At 42.7% G+C, this 18662-nt stretch overlaps 1 protein-coding gene across 1 annotated transcript in view; it reads right to left on the bottom strand.

Annotated features, from left to right (window-relative positions):
• Nucleotides 1–18662, bottom strand: part of dock1 (dedicator of cytokinesis 1) — a 432222-nt gene that overhangs the window by 377180 nt on the left and 36380 nt on the right. Inside the window, exon 2 of the mRNA XM_052026984.1 lies at nt 8043–8126. Coding sequence (XP_051882944.1) covers nt 8043–8126 — 84 coding nt within the window. The remainder of the gene's footprint in view (nt 1–8042; nt 8127–18662) is intronic.

The raw sequence follows: 18662 nt of genomic DNA, 5'->3' as shown, positions 1-18662 counted from the left end.
TTTGAACGTATACAACTCAACTTTATTGAATTACCGGGTGTACATTGTTATAAGTACTGTCTCGTTTTTGTTGATGTATTTAGTAGTTGGATTGAAGCTTTTCCAACCACCAACGATGTAAGGCCTCAACAGTGGTAAAGTTATTGCTTACAGAGGTTATACCAAGGTTTGGGGTACCCCGACAGATAAGTTCAGACAATGGTCCACACTTCATAGGGAAAATAAATAAGGAATTGTGCGAGGCACTGCATATCGAACAGCAGTTCCACTGCACCTACCACCCTCAGGCAGCAGGTATAGTAGAACGAGCTAACGGCACCCTAAAGAATAAACTAACTAAATTAGTATCAGAGACGGATCTAAATTGGCTGAAGGTTCTCCCCTTAGCATTATACCACATGAGAATTACCCCCCACTCGGTCACCAGGGTGTCGGCTGCCGAAACCATCTATGGACGTCTGGGAAGAACCCCATGGGACGCTGACACCCAGCCCCCCACCCAGGTTGACCTTAATATCATGGGGGATGAACTACAAAGGTATTTCAGACAACTTACATCCTCTCTAAAGTTTTTTTCATTCACAGGTGGAGAGTGTCTTTAAACCACTAGGACAGAATGCGGAACTGCCTGACCTGGAAATCGGAGATTCGGTACTGATACGAGATTAGGAGCACCCTAAACTCGGACCTCGGTGGAAGGGCCACTTCCAGATACTACTCCAAACTCCTACAGCCGTGAAAGTACAGGGCCAGGAGTGCTGGATTCATCTGAGTGACTGTAAACGATGGCCGCCGGAAGAAAGATGATATTTCTTAGATTCGGACTCCTTACCATTACTAGTACTCTTGCGTGGGCATTAGAGGATAATTTGTTTTACAAAGTACATTTGCAGCTACATGGGAATCGTACCATTTGCTACCCCTTAGCAGAATCAGTGGAAGGCCTTTTTGTAGCCACACCAAGCTGGAGCCCCAGGGCCCTCTTAAAGTACGAACACTCAAAAACAAAGTGTATTGGGCAGACGGGAACTTACGGGAGGGTGCTGCCGGGAAAATGCTTGCAAAGAACAGTAACAGGTCCTAGCAGCACAACCAACCACCAGTCCTTCTCCCGCTGCTTCACCGGTAAAGGATGGGGTTGTGGGATAGCGATCGTACAGTATACGTTATCACATGCCACCACTACTTGTACAGAGAGAAAATGTGGATTTAAGGGGGGATGGTTTAGGTGTGAGTGCACTGCCACTAGGTGTGTTACGTTACTTGCAGGGGAGCGATGGGTTTGTGGGGAAGGGAACAGGACCCACATGAAATTGTCTAATGTCTCTTTGGAATGGCTAACCAGGGAGAATTACCTAAGAGAGCATGGGAGAAATGTTGTTGGAATCTCTTGGTATTCTCAGATGCCCAGTCCACAGCAATCGGATAATGTAACCTGTTACCGGGCTAAGGAAAGATATGTGTTCCTCTTTAATGGTACTTACACTACTGCCACCCCCACTCTGCCAGCCTGGTTTGCAATGGGAACGATCGGGCCGGTCACGGTCCTCTGCCCCCAGAAGGCTCATGTCCGAAGACGACTTGTGGTGCGGTCAGTTAGTGAGGAGTTCTGTGAGGACTGGAGGGATCCTATTACGTTGGGATCTCCCTTATCGTCGTTAGGCTATGGGTTTCTGAGTACTCTCTCTCTGGGGGGGTTCGGCAGGAACTATAACCGCAAAAAACCAGAACTACCTTATTTGTGGACTGGCTGCGCTGGGAAACAGTACTAAGAAGGGCCTGGAGGCAGTGAACCGGGAACTGGCAGAGCTTCGACTTTATGCCCAGCAGACCCGGTATGCTGTGGACTACCAGTTGGCTCAGCAAGGAGGAGTATGTGCCATAGTAGGGGACAAATGTGCCACCAATGTAAGAGATTAGTCCTACAACATTCCCCAGGACATTCAGAAGCAAGTAGATAGCTTTAGGCAGGGACTTACAGTAGAGACAGGTTGGTTGGGGTGGCTACTAGGAGGATCGTGGGCACCATACCTGCTGCATGGAGCAGTGGGGCTAATCGTTATTATATTAGTATGCTGTGTAGTGCTGGCCTGTCTAAATACCTGTTGCAAGGTCCTTATTAATAAACTCTCGGCCCCGTTCTCGGCGCCACTCTAGGTTATCATGTAATGATAAAAAGGAGGGTGTCGTGGCTAGCTACACTACTATAGAATAAAGACATCGAGTCTGTTGCTTGGAGTCAGAAGTCGATTGCTCGACAGGCGCAGTGCGCTTTTTAATCCCGAAACTCTTCCTGCACTTCAGTTCCCGTGCTGACGTCATGCGCAGATCACCTGACCTTCCCGCACGCGGGCTTTCCTCGCCCAACAATGGAGAGGAAAGAGGACCCCGTGCCATCTTGGGTCAGGGCCTCCGATGACGCTTGCGATCTCGGGAGCCGGTTCGATAACGATAAGGTGAGTCGCCACATAACCACCCCCCACCCCACCCCAGAATCAGCAATACCGTCGCGAAAGCCAAAATTAAATAAACCATGACTTGGGTGGCCTGCCCCTGCATCGCGCTCGCTGGACCACTACCGGTTGGTCCAGGTCTAAATGAGCCGGCTTCAGCCGGTCAATTGTAAAAACCTCCTTGTGCCCCCCAATGTCCAGCACAAACGTAGACCCATTACCCGGAATAGCCCTTCGTACGGCTGCTGCAGCGGCGTTCGGAGCGCTCCCCTCCTGACAAACACAAACTTACAGTCTCGGAGGGATGTCGGCATACAGGTCAGGGCCTGTCCGTGTCGTGAGGTGGGTATCAGGGCCAGGTTGCCAAGCTGCTCGTGCAACCAGTCGAGCATCGCTGCAGGTTCTTCCTCTGGCCCCCGAGGGGCTGGTAGGAACTCGCCCAGGACAACCAAGGGCATTCCGTAGACCATCTCCACGGACGAGGCATGCAGGTCCTCTTTTGGCGCGGTACATATCCCCAGCAGGACCCAGGGGAGTTCGTCCACCCAGTTGGGCCCCTTAAGGCGGGGCCACGAGTGCCGACTTCAGGTGTCAATGGAACCTCTCCACCAGCCCATTGGATTGCAGATGATAGGCGGTGGTGCGGTGGATCTGGGAACCCCACAAGTCAGCGATGGCAGACCACAGGCCGGAGGTGAATTGAGCTCCCCTGTCTGAAGTGATATGGGCCGGGACACCGAAACGGGCCAGCCAAGTTGACAAAAGGGCCTGTGCGCAGGACTGGGTGGAGGTGTCTGCGAGGGGAATGGCTTCGGGCCAGTGGGTAAAGCGGTCGACAATCGTGAGGAGGTACCGCGCTCCTCGGGAGACTGGAAGGGGACCGACAAGGTCGACATGGATATGGTCGAACCTCCGGCTGGTAGATTGAAAATCCTGCAGGGGAGCCTTGACATGCTGCTGTACTTTCGAGGTCTGGCAGTGTGTGCAGGACCGGGCCCATTCGGAAACCTGTTTACGCAGGCTATGCCACACAAACTTGTCGGACACCATCCGGACAGTAGTCCGGATGAATGGGTGTGCCAGGTCGTGGATGGAATCAAACACCCATCAACGCCAGGCAGCTGGAACGATGGGGCGGGATTTACCGGTGGAGATATCGCAGAGCAGGGTGCGCTCACCAAGGCCTACCAGTAGGTCTTGCAGTTGCAGGCTCAAGACTGCGGTGCGATAGCTGGGCATCTCCATGTCCGTTTGTTGTGCCTCCGCCAAGGCGCCGAAATCCACCCCATGGGACAAAACTTGGATGGTGGGCCGTGAAAGTGCATCCGCAACCACATTCTTCTTCCCGGACAGATGGCGGACGTCAGTGGTGTGCTCTGAGATGTACGACAAGTGCCGCTGCTGCCGTGCTGACCAGGGATCTGAGACATCGTTGAAAGCGAAGGTCAACGGTTTGTGGTCGGTGAAAGCTGTAAACAGCCTGCCCTCTTGATTGGAAGTGTCTGATGGCCAGGTACGATGCCAAAAGCTAGCGGTCGAAGGCGCTATATTTGAGCTCTGGTGGTCGAGGGTGTCTGCTGAAGAACACCAGCGGTTGCAACACCCTTCAATGAGCTGCTCTAGAATGCCTCCAACTGCTGTGCTGCAGGCGTCGACTGTGAGGGCAGTTGGGACGTCCGTACAAGGATGCACCAACATGACCGCATCCGCCAAGGCCTGCTTGGTCTTGACGAACGCAGTGTCAGCCTCCTCTGACCAAACGATGTTCTTGCTTCCACCTGACAGGAGAGCAAACGACGGGCGCATGATGCAGGCTGCGGATAGTATGAACCGGTGATAAAAGTTTACCATACCAAGAAATTCCTGCAGGCCCTTGATGGAGGTGGGTCTGGCGAAGTGGGGGATGGCATCGACCTTTGCAGACAGGGGGCGAGGCACTGTGTTTGTCGATCCAATGGCCCAGGAAATCGATTGTCTTGAGCCCGAACTGGCATTTGGCTGGGTTGATGGTCAGGCCGAAATTCCTCAGGCGAGAACAGAGTTGGCAGAGGTGCGTGAGAAGTTCCTGGCGGCTGCTGCTGGCGATCAAGATGTCGTCGAGGTATATGAAGATGAAGTCAAGGTCGCGCCCGACTGCATCCATCAGTCGTTAGAAGGACTGAGCAGCATTCTTGAGGCCAAAGGGCATCCGGACAAATTCAAGGAGGCCAAAAGGTGTGATCAGCGCTATCTTTGGAATGTCGGTTGGATGCACCATGATCTGGTGATAGCCGCAGACGAGGTCGACCTTGGAAAAAATGGACCGCCCGTGCAGATTGGCAGCAAAGTCCTGAATATGCGGCACGGGTACCGGTCCAGGTTAGTTATGTTGTTCAGGCGTCGGTAATCGCCACAGGGTCGCCAGCCTCCGGCTCCCTTGGGGACCACGTGCAGCGGAGAGGCCCATGGGCTGTCTGACCTGCGGATGATCCCCAACTCCTCCATCTTCTTGAGTTCCTCCTTCGCAAGGCGGAGATTGTCCGGGGGTAGCCGTCGAGCGCGGGCGTGGAGGGGTGGACCCTGGGTGGGGATGTGATGCTGGACGCCGTGCTTGGGCAAGGTGGTGGAGAACTGGGGTGTTAGTACAGACGGGAACTCTGCCAGGACCCTGGCGAACTCATTGGTCGACATGGTGACGGAGTTGAGGTGTGGAGCCAGTAGCTTGGCCTCACCCAACGAGAACGTTTGGAAGTTCCTGGCATGTACCAAACACTTACCCCGCAGGTCAACCAGCAGACTGTCGGCGCAAAGGATATCTGCCCCGAGGAGTGTTGTGCAACAGCAGCCAGGGTGAATTTCCAGGTAAAGTTGCTGGTGCTGAACTGGAGTTGCACCGAACGGGTGCCGAAGGTCTGGATGGCGCTGCCGTTGGTGGCTCTGAGGGCGGGTCCTGGTGTGCGGTTGTGAGTCTTGTGGCTGTTGGGAGGCATGAAGCTGACCTCGGCCCCGGTATCTACCAGGAAACGACAGCCAGAACACCTGCCCCACACATGCAAGAGGCTATCCAGGTGGCCAGCCGCTGTAGCCATCAGCGGCGGCTGGCCCTGGCATTTCCCGGAAACCTGCATGGTGGCCGGCACCTGTGGACGTCTGCGCCCCACCACTGGTGGCAGAAACACCATTGGTCGGTTGGTGTCTCAGACCTGGTGGCGGGTGGGGTGCGGTCAATTGCCAGGTCTGGCCTGCTGGGCCCCTGGGTACGTGGTGTGGCAATGTGCTCGACAGACGCCCCACTCTCCTTCGCCCACCAAAGGACATCAGCACGGGCGGCCACCTTCCAGGGGTCGCTGAAGTCGGCATCCGCCAGGAGCAGGTGGATGTCTTCGGGTAACTGCTCTAGAAAGGCCTGCTCAAACATCAGGCAGGGTTTGTGGCCGTCTGCCAGGGCCAACATCTCGTTCATGAGCACAGAGGGGGATCTGTCACCCAAACCATCGAGGTGGAGGAGGCGGGAGGCCCGTTCGCGTCGGGAAAGGCCAGAAGTCTCAAGGAGGAGGGTCAGACTTCTCCTCCTCCAGGGGCGCCTGGATGAAGTCCTCGACCCGGGCTGCGGTGTCTTGGTCGAGGGCACTCACCACGTAGTAGTACTTGGTGTCGTCCCTGGTGATCTGGCGAATCTGGAACTGGGCCTTGGCCTGGTTGAGCCAGACACGTGGCCGGAGGGTCCAAAAGGTGGGCAGTTTAAGGGCTACTGCCTGTACCTCTTGTTCAGCAGACATCGTGGGTCCAAAAACGTTTGGACCCATCGCGGTCACCAATGTAGCGGCTAGCTACACTACTATAGAATAAAGACATGGAGTCTGTTGCTTGGAGTCAAAAGTCGATTGATCGACGGGCGCGATGTGCCTTTTAATCCCAAAACTCTTCCCACGCTTCAGTTCCCATGCTGACGTCACGTGCAGGTCACCTGACCTTCCCGCGCGCAGGCTTTCCTAGCCCAACGATAGAGAACAAAGACGGCCCCGCACTATCTTGGGTCGGGGCCTCCGACGACGCTCGCGATCTCAGGAGCTGGTTCGATACCGGTAAGGTAAGTTGCCACAAGGGAATGAGGAAGTAAAGGGTTAAAAACTGTCACCATACCTATAGCTGATAGAAAAAATACCTCACAAGCAAGAGCACGCAAGCTGCGCTGACTCAATGGATGAGGTGTTAATTACTTTGTCCGGAACATTGGTTTCAGTCCCATTATGCTGGACAATAGGAGTACTGGGTGCAATAAACAACGAGTGGGAAGCTTGTCCCAACCAATGAGGGATGATACCTGTCTTTGAATTTCTTGATTATAACTCAATTATGCTGGACAACAGGTGTGATGTCTGTCTCGGGATCTCTGTGGCTTGACCGAAACTTGCGGCGCTGCATGCAAAAAAAGCGCGTGACAATATCTGTATAAATTTCTGTCTGCTCCTTTGTACGGAGAGACCTTGGGAAGTGACTCTTAACGAGTGCTGAAGAGACCTCTCCTTAGCGGTGCACTGCTAATAAACGCATTTTAGCAAATTGACCTCGTGGCACTATTTTACTTTACAGCAGACAGAAGTGAGAACTGAATTCTGAGACGAGAGTGGAAGGCAGTGTAATGGGAAAAAACCAGCATAAAATGGGAGAAGTCTGAAGAAATAGCACAAATACTAAGATGCAGTTAAAAACATGTACCGCGAGATTTTCCCTTCCATGAACCTAAAAGAAATACAGGAGACTTTTACAAACGGCAACTGATCCAAAAATTCTAATTTTCGTCCAAATGGCAATTTCAAAATTTATCCCAATTTAATATTTTTCAGATAATTTGTTTTGTACAAATTTCAACATCAATAAGCTCATCTACACCACAAGCATTTAAGTAAATGCTTCTATTCTTTCACCAAAAAGCTCGACTTTTCATTTAGAGATACCAGGGTCCATTAAATGTTCATTAAATCGAGTTTAGAAAGTTAGAAATCAGAATAATTATCCAGACTATTGCACATCTACATGCATCTGATGTTTAAACAATGATGAAAAAGAATTTTGATTTTTTTTTAAACCACTGAGTGGTGAATAACCAAATACAAAGAGATCCAGTACCCATCCTTTGAGGTTCACAACATATAGAGATATGTAACATCTTTAGTCCCCAATGAAATAGTGATGGAGTTGAGCAAAAAGTATTGAGACTAAAACTGAGACTTAAATTTGGTGAAAGCATCCTATTTCATTCCTTTCCCACACACCTCCAACCAAAACATTCTGTGGAAAATCAATACAAAATGTCCAAGACCTGCCATGGTGACTCTGCATTCGAGAAGGAGCTTGACCTCAGTTCATTACGCCACAAAGGAGTGTCTGTCCTTTCCGGAATTCTAAGTTGGCAATCTCTTGCTTTGAGCTATTATATTACAGATCACTGATAACATCATCTTAACATAAAGGGTGGCTAAAAGATTAAACATGAATGTTATCTTTTTAAGATGCTATCATTATCTCAATCACTACAAAAATACAAAAAATAAATGACACCTTCAATTTTAATCACCGCAGTAGGGTTCGCAAAATATTTGTACTTGCCTTCATAGGTTTCCAATATGTGTACTGTATCACCAATCTGCAGAGAAAGTTCCATTTCCTCTCTGGAGTCATAATTGTATATTGCTAAAATTAAAAACAAAATCAGTGAATGATGAATATTTAAGTGTTAGTTTGCTAAAAACAGAATTACACATTTTTTTATTTGTGATATTACGAATGCAAAAATGTTTTAAAGATTCAACATTTGCATAAAAAATACCAATAATATGGTAGAGCAGGGAAAGAATAAAAAGGAGAAAGAGAAGTGAAAAGGACTATGGGCAGGACTAAAAAAATGAACAATTAAATGGAAATTAATTCTGCAGTTCAGCTTCAGACCTCAAGAAAGTGACTGATAGTCTAAGTAGAATTCTGTGGCAATTTTATAAGCTCTTTCTTCAGGGGAGTAAGATTGCAAAACAACATCAACAAGTACATTTGTTTCAGATGAGTGTATTTTGGTCTACTGAAAAAATAATTTCACCAAACATGCTTGTTGTTCATGGTTTTGCTGTGGCTATAAAGCACAGAAATAGGCACTTTGGTCCATCAAGTCCAAGCCAAGCATCCCTATACGCTAATGATACACTCATCACATTTTATTCTCTCGTGTTCGTACCAATTCCCCCTGCTCCACTACCACTCACCTACACACTAGGGTCACCTTACAGTGGCCAACCAACCTGCACATATTTGAGGTGTGGGAGGAAGCCAGAGCACTTGGAGGATACCCACATCGTCACTGGGTGAAGGTGCAAACTCCACAGAGACTGCAGCTAGGGTCATGATTGAACCCAGGTCACTGGAGCTATGAAGTAGCAACTTTGCAGTTGTGCCACTGTGACACCCTGATCCTAATCTTGAACAAAATTATCAAGAAGTGGGATCAATTGCCCCACTGCTTCAAGTTTCCCATTCTTTCAACTATTTTTCTGTTTGTCATTATATATTTTTCAACAGAAAATATGCATGAGAATTACTCTCCTAGGAAAAAAAGCCATAAACTTGCAATCAATTAGGAATTATAATTAGATAACAATCATTATGTTAGTATTATATACTTTGCTAAATACAGGGGGGGGGGGGGGGGGGGGGGGGGGGGGGGGAAATCACACTGCACAGTTTGGTTGACATCATGCTCAGCATCCTTTAAAGCTGTCAGTTCAAGATGCACTCCAGGATCTTGACATGGTCCAGACTAATAGTTGAGTGATGTACCAAGTATTAGAGGCATTAATCTTCAAATAAATATTGAGGCATGGCCCACACTCCTCCCTCAACCCAAAAACAGATTAAATGAAATTTACTATTTACGAAATCTTGCTATGTACATTTATTCAATCATACGTGCTGAAGGAACAACAGTATTTGAATGTGTGGAGTACCCTGTGTGGAGGACCGATCTGATGCATGCCTTTCATTCAATAACATTATGCTAACAACGTACGCAATGGTGAAGCTTTTCCAAATGATTTTTTTTCCAGTAGACACTTTAATTAACCTATACCAAAAGATGTAGAATTTACTTCACTGTGTAAAGGATAAAGTTAACACACTGAACTGTAATAGGAAAATAAAAAGGGTGCAAAAACATAACAAGGATCTCTTGTTCCCACCGCTATTATAAATCTACTGCATTATAACTGAAACTGTGCATTCTGGACTGTTTCATGCAGCTGAAGTAACAAACAATCTCATTTTCAAGTCTTACCATGATGTCTTCATCAGGATTATGAAGCCATCTTCATCCCTACATGAAACCAGTAAAACCTTGAAAACTAGCTACATGAACTTGAATAATCCTTTTCATCAAAAAAGGAATGTTCTTGGAAATGACACAGAGAGAAACAAATCTTACAATACAGGGAATATTAACAAGGACCTTCATTTTTCAGCTAAAACTGAAGATTTTTTTTATCTACTGCATCAATACACTTCATTCTCAAGTTCAAGTCGCCATCCTTCAAGGACATGAATCATGAATCAAAATGACACCCAGATGACTAGTATATAAAAAAATTGCAAATAACATTGAAATGTGAATAGTAATTTCAAGTCAATTATATTATCTCAATTTATAATGCAAAATCATTTCCTCACTTCATATGCAAACAGAATGAATTGTAGAATACTTGTATTTGATTCACGAGAAGGACATTTACTGACATTCAGTTAAGCTTTTTCTCCCCCCTCAATATCCAGGCTATTCCAATTATGTCTATGATTTATTTCTCATTTTAATTAGGGATTTAGGAAACTATCTTGTATTTATTTTCACCTGTTATTCAAAAATACTAAATTGGCTCTGGTTTAGATGAATTTCTGCATTCAAGCTGAAATTTCTACTGTACACTACAACTAACACATTTTAATCAATATTTCTACACTTAAAGATGACTTGAGACCAAGTTTAAAAGTTACAAATCACACTGAACAAATGATACAAATATTTAATCTCATTCAACGCCCATGCAAAAATTATACATGATTAATCCACAATAAAACTTACCCTATTGTTGAAAAATATCAGACCATCACTAATAACAATTTGCACTAACATAGAATCTCTATTGTAATGAAAAGATGTCAAGACATTCAATAAGAGATTACCAAATCAAAATCTGATGAAAGTTTTTACAACCCACGTAAAGGGACATTGTGACAAATGACTGAAGACTTGGTCAATGGGGAAAGGTGCATCTTAGAAAGAGAAATAAAGAGAGAAGGGTTTAGGAAGGGAATTCTACAGTATTGGGTCAAGGGCACAAAAAGCACAGGAGTGATTTTTTTTTAAATCAAGAATGCACAATAGGCCAGAATTAGAAGAGTTCAGAGATCTAGAAGACACCATAGAAGCAGTGTAGACTTGTAAACAAGGATGCAGGTTTTAAAACCATCTTTACTAGAGTGGAAGCTAGCATATGTCAGCAAGCTTGGGATAAGTAGGAATTTGAGAGAATACAAAATACTCCCTCCAGCAGGTTTTCCATTAAGCACAGGTTTAGACAGGGTGAAAAGTATTAGAATAGTCAATCCTTAAGGCAACAAGGACACGAATGAAGATTTCAACAAATGAGCTGAGGAAAGAAGAGAAATCAGGCAATATCATGGAGGTAGCAATCATCACTCTTTACTGATTATGGATTGTACTTTAGCTCTGCGCTTTCAAATGGCCTGACACAGCTGCAGAATATTGCCCAGAATGGGAATGGTGACCAGGAAGCTGAGCTTGCAGCGGAGACCAAAGAAAATGTGTTCAGCCTTCCCATTCATTTGTAGAAATTTCTGCTCATCCATTTATTGGCTGGCAGGCAGTGACAAATCTGAGACCATGTAACGTTCAAGAAAAATGATCGTAAAGAGCCAAGTCATCAGCATACAAATGAAAGCTGTACATTCCTGATAGATATTATCAAGAGGTTCGAGCGATAATGGTACAGGACTGAGAAGAAAAGCCATTGCAGCCAATTCTCTACTTATGATTCCATAGATAAGGATAAATCAAAACAAGAGCAGCCCCACTGAGTTGAACAGTCCTGTGGAAAGAATCTAAAGTCAACTACGCTGAAGACTGTGGGCAGGTGAAGCAGGACAGAGAGGAATAACTGACCATGATCAAGGCTATTTGTATCTTTGCTAAAAGTAGCTACATTTCTGTCGCTGGACCTATAACCTGTGTGGATGGATTCAAATAAATAACTGTCAGAAAAATTGGGACGCATTTGTAAAGTGATAAGAAGTTCTAAAGATTTTGGATCAGAATGATAATTGGATTGGCGACTGTAATTTGCAAATTTAGTGGTTAAACGTGTTTTCTTCAAAAAGACTATGCCTTTTTCTTTTAAATCTACCAGCAACAACCAATGAGGAGTCATTAACAATATCAGCGAACATCGGGCAGAGAGATGTGGTCAAAGGTTTAGTCAAAACAGGATCAAGTGAACAGATGGTGACATAAAAAACAGGGAGCACTGTAAGCAACATGGATGAAAGGAGAGCCTGGAAATAGCAATATTATGAAAAAAAAGTCAAGTTATTGGAGGTGGTCAGCATACATTAGAGAGGGATAGATACTGCCTAACAAACAACTGAATTTATTTGAAGACATAACTAGACATTGGAACATAAATTGATTTTTTTATTTGAGAACTTCCAGAGGTATCTGATAAAGTACGTCATTATAATTGACTGGTAAGTATCGTTGTAACCCATGGAACTGTAATCAAATTATTGCTCTGGGAAATTACTCAAATCGGCAAGATATGACAAATGACACCCTGCAAACTTACACTTCTGGCAAATAGCTAAATTATTGTAGTACCAATAAGTTAGCACATCACTGTTCCACTCCACTCGACAGTTGTGTCTTTTTCCAAATAAGCCTAATACAAGATTGATCAAGAGCCTCTCATCTTCCAACCAGGCAACTGGCAATCCTCATGGCTAAATATTAAAGTTAACCAATTTCAGATTAACCATCCTTTCAAATTTGTATCAGAACAACTAGTTTCTTTCCCCACTGACGCTGCCTAACCCACAGCGTCAACAGGAGTGACTCTGAACTTCAGATTCCCTTACAAGTTAACTCACCCTCCACTCCGACTCAGACTTATCTGTGGTCTGTTGCACTGTTACAACTAGGCCCAATCAAAGCTTGATGATCTACACCTCATCTTCCTTCTGGGCACGTTACAGCCTTCCAGACTGAATACTGAAATCTCCATCTTTAGGAACTTGCTCTTTCTATCTATCTGTACTCGAACTAGCCATCTCTGCATGCCATCATTTCAGTTCAGTTTTTCTTTTTATGTTATAAGCCTTGTCTGTTGGCTATGTTCCACAAATTACACAGATACCTGCTACATGAGCTCATTTGGTGACACAATAAGAGATATTCTTTTTGGTTACACAGATATTCTCTTAGAAGATGGGAAGGGTGGAGAGAACAAACTGCTTGCTCTTTTTCCCCCTGTTCTGACAAAGCATCTTGGACTTGAAACATTAACTGCTTCTCTTTCTTTTGCTGCCTGACCTGCTGAGTGTTTTTGGCACTTTCTGATCCACCGATTACCTCCAGAACATTTCCAGCATCTGTAATGTTTTGCTTCTCCAGTTTTCCCTTTCTTCTCTCTTCCTGTTTTCATTCATCCCTTTCTGTTCAAATCTCCACCAGACAAATCTTCTGCAATTAATGAACTGGTACCAACCTTTCTCAATGCCATCATCACACTTGTATTATTTATTCTCTCCTAGGTCTCTACTTTATCAAAGACACTTCATTTCTTCTTTCCACTGTTTGACTTAAAATATGTTTGATTTTAACCTTTGTTTTCATGTCAGATGAAAGGTGATCAATCTGAAACATTAACATTTTCCAAAGGTGCTGCCGGGCCTGATGAGCATTTTCAGCATTGAATCTTTTTATTCCAAGGCATTGCACAAGTTTTTTCACCTGTCCAAAAGTATCAAGCACTTCAGCTGAAACACACTTCTATTGCATTCTAAATTGTAAAATAGCTGAAGTATTTTCAAAATAAAAGTCACTCCAAAGGAGCTAACTCTGCACCTTGTAGATTATATACAGGAGCTCCTCAGGTTACAATGACCTGACTTATGAAAATCTGACTAAAAATAAATTCTCCCTTACATTTTTAAAGCATTTTTCAAGGTAGTAGTAATAACATAAAATGTTTTGCTGTATTCATTAATGACTGGATACAGTTTATGCTCCATTAATTTAATTATGGGTAGTGTTAGGGTGAAGGTTTGATGAAACGAAAGAATTATGCCAGATGTATGTAGCGCAATACAATATGGGTAGGTACAGAAAACAGATGTTTGTAGATTCCTTAATGTCAATTTGCTGGTTGGACCTGCCAAAATGGAAGGTGCTGTGCAACATAATGAGGGAAGCCAGAAGAAACTCTACCTGTGAAACAATGGAAAAAACAAACAACAAAGCACCTAGTCTTTACCAACTGTGAAATCTGTCTTATAGTTTGAATGCTATTGAATATCCATAATATTTGAAAACATTTAAAGACTATCAGAAGTTAAATAATTTTAAAAAGTCAAAAATTATTAAAAATTCAAATTACATAAAAACGTTAAAGCAAGCTCAATTAATTAACAAGAAACATTAATTAATGACTTTGTAGCAATCTTTATCTCTCACAGCCTTTCCTCTCTATTGAGGAGAATGTGCGTAAATAGTAGACAGTAGCCAGCTATTTCATAGGTCTAATCTGGCACAAGTTCAGTGACCAAATTTCCTTACTAGGTGCTAAGGAATTGTAACAAGGGGGCATAGCCAGGGAATCAAAGGGCAGTTCAGTCAACAAGTTTAGGACTTCCACAGTTCTGCTGAGTTCCGAACTTTGTTCGCTTGGGAGCGGGGAGGTGGTGGCAATGCAGTTTGGTGCAGAACTGTTGGCTCTGCCCCAGTACTTTGGGTAATTTAATAATGGTTCAAATTTAGATCAAATAGTCACAGAATTCTGCCTATCCAATGGCTAAACACATTCATTGTGGAAAAGCTGCTTATCCAATGCACCAAAATGATGAAACGGTTAATACTTTGCCTGCATAGACAGATTTATTAACACTATCATTTAGTACCCATCAATTCAAACTAAACAAACACCAGAAACCCACCAATGTCATGGCTAAACTATTCAATTAGAATTGGGATATACCAGAAAGTAATTCATTTGTTTGATTACAGAAGATAAAAGCAAACATAAACCCTGAAAAGAACACAATAAGATTTCATTTTTCAACACAGTTTGAGATTATAGTATCCATTGTCACCAATTATAGGATTAATAAGCAAAACATCTTTATTCCAAATTTGTTTTACTGTCAAACATTGAAGCGAAATGACATTTTTCAAGCAACAGGAATGTATACAGTTTTAGAGTTAAAATTTTAACTAAAAATATCTTTCAATGGATAATTCTGATTTAATACAAAATCAATTAGTTTAGAAAGAGCTCCTTATATTACCACTAAAATCTATCCCTTTCATTTACCATGGTTTTCAATGAAAACAAGATCCTAAATCTTTTTCAGATAAAATGTTATGTACAATGAGTACTATTATACTTTTTTGGAACTAAATATAAATAGCCAATAGTCTAAGCCATCCACTTTCATTATTCTTTTTTTTCGTCATTAAAACAAAATCTTAAAATGGTGCTGTTATCTGTATTGAGGAAGGTCACCATCAGTTTCAAGATCTGCACTTCCAATTTCTTTAAACAGTAAGCAGCAGAAGCGAAAGTCATTTTAATTTGTTCCTGAAGAGCTACTGCAATTATGGTAGAAAATTTGAAGTTTGGCACATGCAGAAAACTGTATCTGGATTGTGCCATGTTAACCTCTCATAGTCTTGAAGAATTTAAGAACATAATAGTAGAAGCATGAGAACTCCACAGACCCACTCAAGCCTACTCCATCATTTAATACCAAGGTTGTTCTAACTTTGACCTCAAATCCAACATGCTGGCTGATCCCCAAATCTTCTCTCTGTAGTCCAAATATTTCTCACTTTTGAATATACTTAATAGTTCTGTAACTCCAGCTCTCTGGAGTAGAAAATTCCAAAGATTCACAACCATCTGAAAACAAATTTCAACTCATTTCAGTTTTAGACCTTACATCACACTCCACAATTAGAGACTATTCCCCTTAGCTCTTGACACCTCACCAAGAAAATCATCATCATACAGGCAAACTCTGTCAATTTCCATCTGAATTTTAAAAGTTTCAATGAGATGACTTCTCATTTTTCTAATCTCCATAAAAGAATCCAAAGTGTCAATCTACTGAATATTTTCTGCACTAGCTTCAAGGTTGTCCTTAAATAAATAAATTGCAGGTGTGGTCTCATCAAAATCCTAGGTTGTACAGTTGTAGGATAGCTTCCTTAATCTTTTACTCCACATCACTTGCAATAAGCATACAAAGATAACAAACAGGAGCAGAGGAGGCCATTCCCATCAAGTCCACTCAACCATGGCTCACATCCTACCTCAACAACATTTTACTATTGTATCATGTTATCCCTCAATTCCTCTATTATCCAGAAATCTATCAACCAATGACTGACCCTCCACAACCCTCTAAAGAAGAGAATTCCAAACACCAGAAACAACTTTCTTCCTGTTTCAATCCTAAATAACCCAAGACTTAATTGAGATTATGACATCTGGTTCAGGATTCCTCAGCCAGGGAATAAAGATCTTTCGGTATCCAACCTGTCAAGCTCTTTAAGAATTTTTCATGTTTCAATTCACCTTCCATTCTTCTAAAGACTATAGGCCTAGTCTACACAATCTTTCTTTATATATATACCTGCTACCTCAGGAACCAGTCTTTTGCTTTTCTCTGCAGTAAGTATATCCTTTCTCAGGTAAGGAGTACAAAATTAAATAGTCCAGGTACAGCCCTATGTAATTGTAGAAGTTGCCAGAAAAACAGTAATCCTGAAGGTTAGGAGAGTTTTAGAATGCAACAAAAGATGATCAAGATATTGACAAACAAACAGAAAATACAATACAAAAGGTAAACTAGCAAAAAACAAAAGTAAATTTGTCAGACCTTCTATATGCATGTAAAAGGAAAAGAATAGCAAGGGCAAATATGGGCATTTAAAGACAGAGACTGGAGAAATTATAATGGGGATAAAGAAGATGCAAAAAAAAACTCCCAGAAAAACTGGAAATTGAACAGTCCAGCGAAATTGTGAAAGTAAAAGAAATTAGAATTGGTAAAGAAATGCTATTTCTGAGGTTAAATAACCAGAAAACTTAAATTCCATGGATCTGATGCTCTACATCTTAGAGTTTTGTAAGAGATAGCCATAGGCAATGCATAGTCTAATCGTCATCCAAAATTTGTAGATTCTGGAATGGCTTCTCGCTCAGAATCAGATTTATTATCACTGACTTGTAGGACATGAAATATGTTGTTTTGCAGCAGCAGTACAGTGCAAAGATATAAAATTACTATAAATTACAAAAATAAATAAATATTGCAAAGAAAAGGAATAACGAGATAGTTTTCATGGACTGTTCAGAAATCTGATGGTGGAGGGGAAGAAGCTGTTCCTGAATCTGGATTGCAGCAAATGTGACCATCTCCACCTGCCCCTCCCACCCACCCTTTCCAATTTAAGAAAGGAGTGAGAAAGACAAACTCCTCCTTGAGACTCTAGCAGCTTGGGTTGGATTTTGATCTGTTTGATTCCTTAAAGTATATTTGTTGCAAAACACATTTTTTTTTCCAAAAAATGCTAGTCACTTCATGCCCACTATTGTAGTTTCCCAAACTACCAGAGCCTTCAGAGATTCCTTGTTTGAATGTAAACCCTTTTATCAGATTGAACTGTATCATTTATCAAACGATGTAAAATTTGATGTTATGATCATAACCAAGGATGACTTCATATGATTATTAATGCTTTCTCATTGCTCAATACTAGGTCAAAAATACACTGCTCTCCAGTCAGTTCCTCATCCTCTAGAAATCTATCTTGTATATTTTCTAGAAATTTATCCTCTAGATAGTTGTAATTAGTTTGATTTGCCCAATCTACATATTGCCTAAATGATAACCCTTGTGCATCTCTAATATCCTCATTTATACCATGTCCTACATCAATATTACTATTCAGAAATCTATAAACAACCTGCATCAATATTGTATGTTCCCTGCTGTTTCTTGGTTCCATTCAAACTAATTCTATACTATACCATGATCTGCCAAGCCAAGACACTTCTCAGAATACTTACAAAATTCATACCTTATTTCCTGTACTACCCCATCTCCCTTTTACTTCTCCTTCCTGAATGTTAAATACACTGAAATATTCAGTTTCCAGCATTACCAGCCTTATAGAAAAATTTGCGTAATGGCAATTAGAATATTCTTTTATGACCATTCTGCTGTTACTTCACCCAACTTGCTGTGGATGCAGCAGTCATTTAGATATAGTGCCTTCAAATTTGATCTTCAAACATTTTTCTAACCCTGACCCTATTTGCTGCTTGCCTATTCTACATATTTGCCAGATTTCTATTGTTTCTCTCCTTCCTGACCTGCTTCTCAGATACTTATCTTTTTGACATCTTAATTACTTGGTATATCTGCATGCCAGCAATTTCTTGCAGAAGGATGCCCAGATCTTTTCAAACATAAACATTTAACCATGTAGACAATTTTTTTTAAAAAAAATGCTTTTCATTTTTCCTACACGAGTGGATAACCTTACATTTGTTCACATTATTCTCTATTTGCCGTTGCATTGATCACCTAACCTGTGTATGTCACTTTGCAGTCTGGCTTTGCCCCTCTTTAGATCAGCAGGAAATGTAGATGAACAAGATTCAGTACCTACTAAAGACTATAAGTAGCCAAGGCCACAGCACTAAACCCCAAGGTACCACACTAGTAACAACATTTCAGCTTTAAAATGGCCACTTATCCCTCCAGCTGTCTCTATTAACCAATCCTTTATCTAAACTAACATTATACCTTCAACTTCTTGATGCCTTATTTTGTGCAGTAATCTTTTATGGGGCACCTTATCGAATGCATCTTGGCAGTATACTGAATCTC

Source organism: Pristis pectinata, chromosome 12 (genome assembly GCF_009764475.1).
Source record: "Pristis pectinata isolate sPriPec2 chromosome 12, sPriPec2.1.pri, whole genome shotgun sequence".
Classification (NCBI taxonomy): domain Eukaryota; kingdom Metazoa; phylum Chordata; class Chondrichthyes; order Rhinopristiformes; family Pristidae; genus Pristis; species Pristis pectinata.
This window is presented reverse-complemented; position numbering and strand designations above follow the sequence as displayed.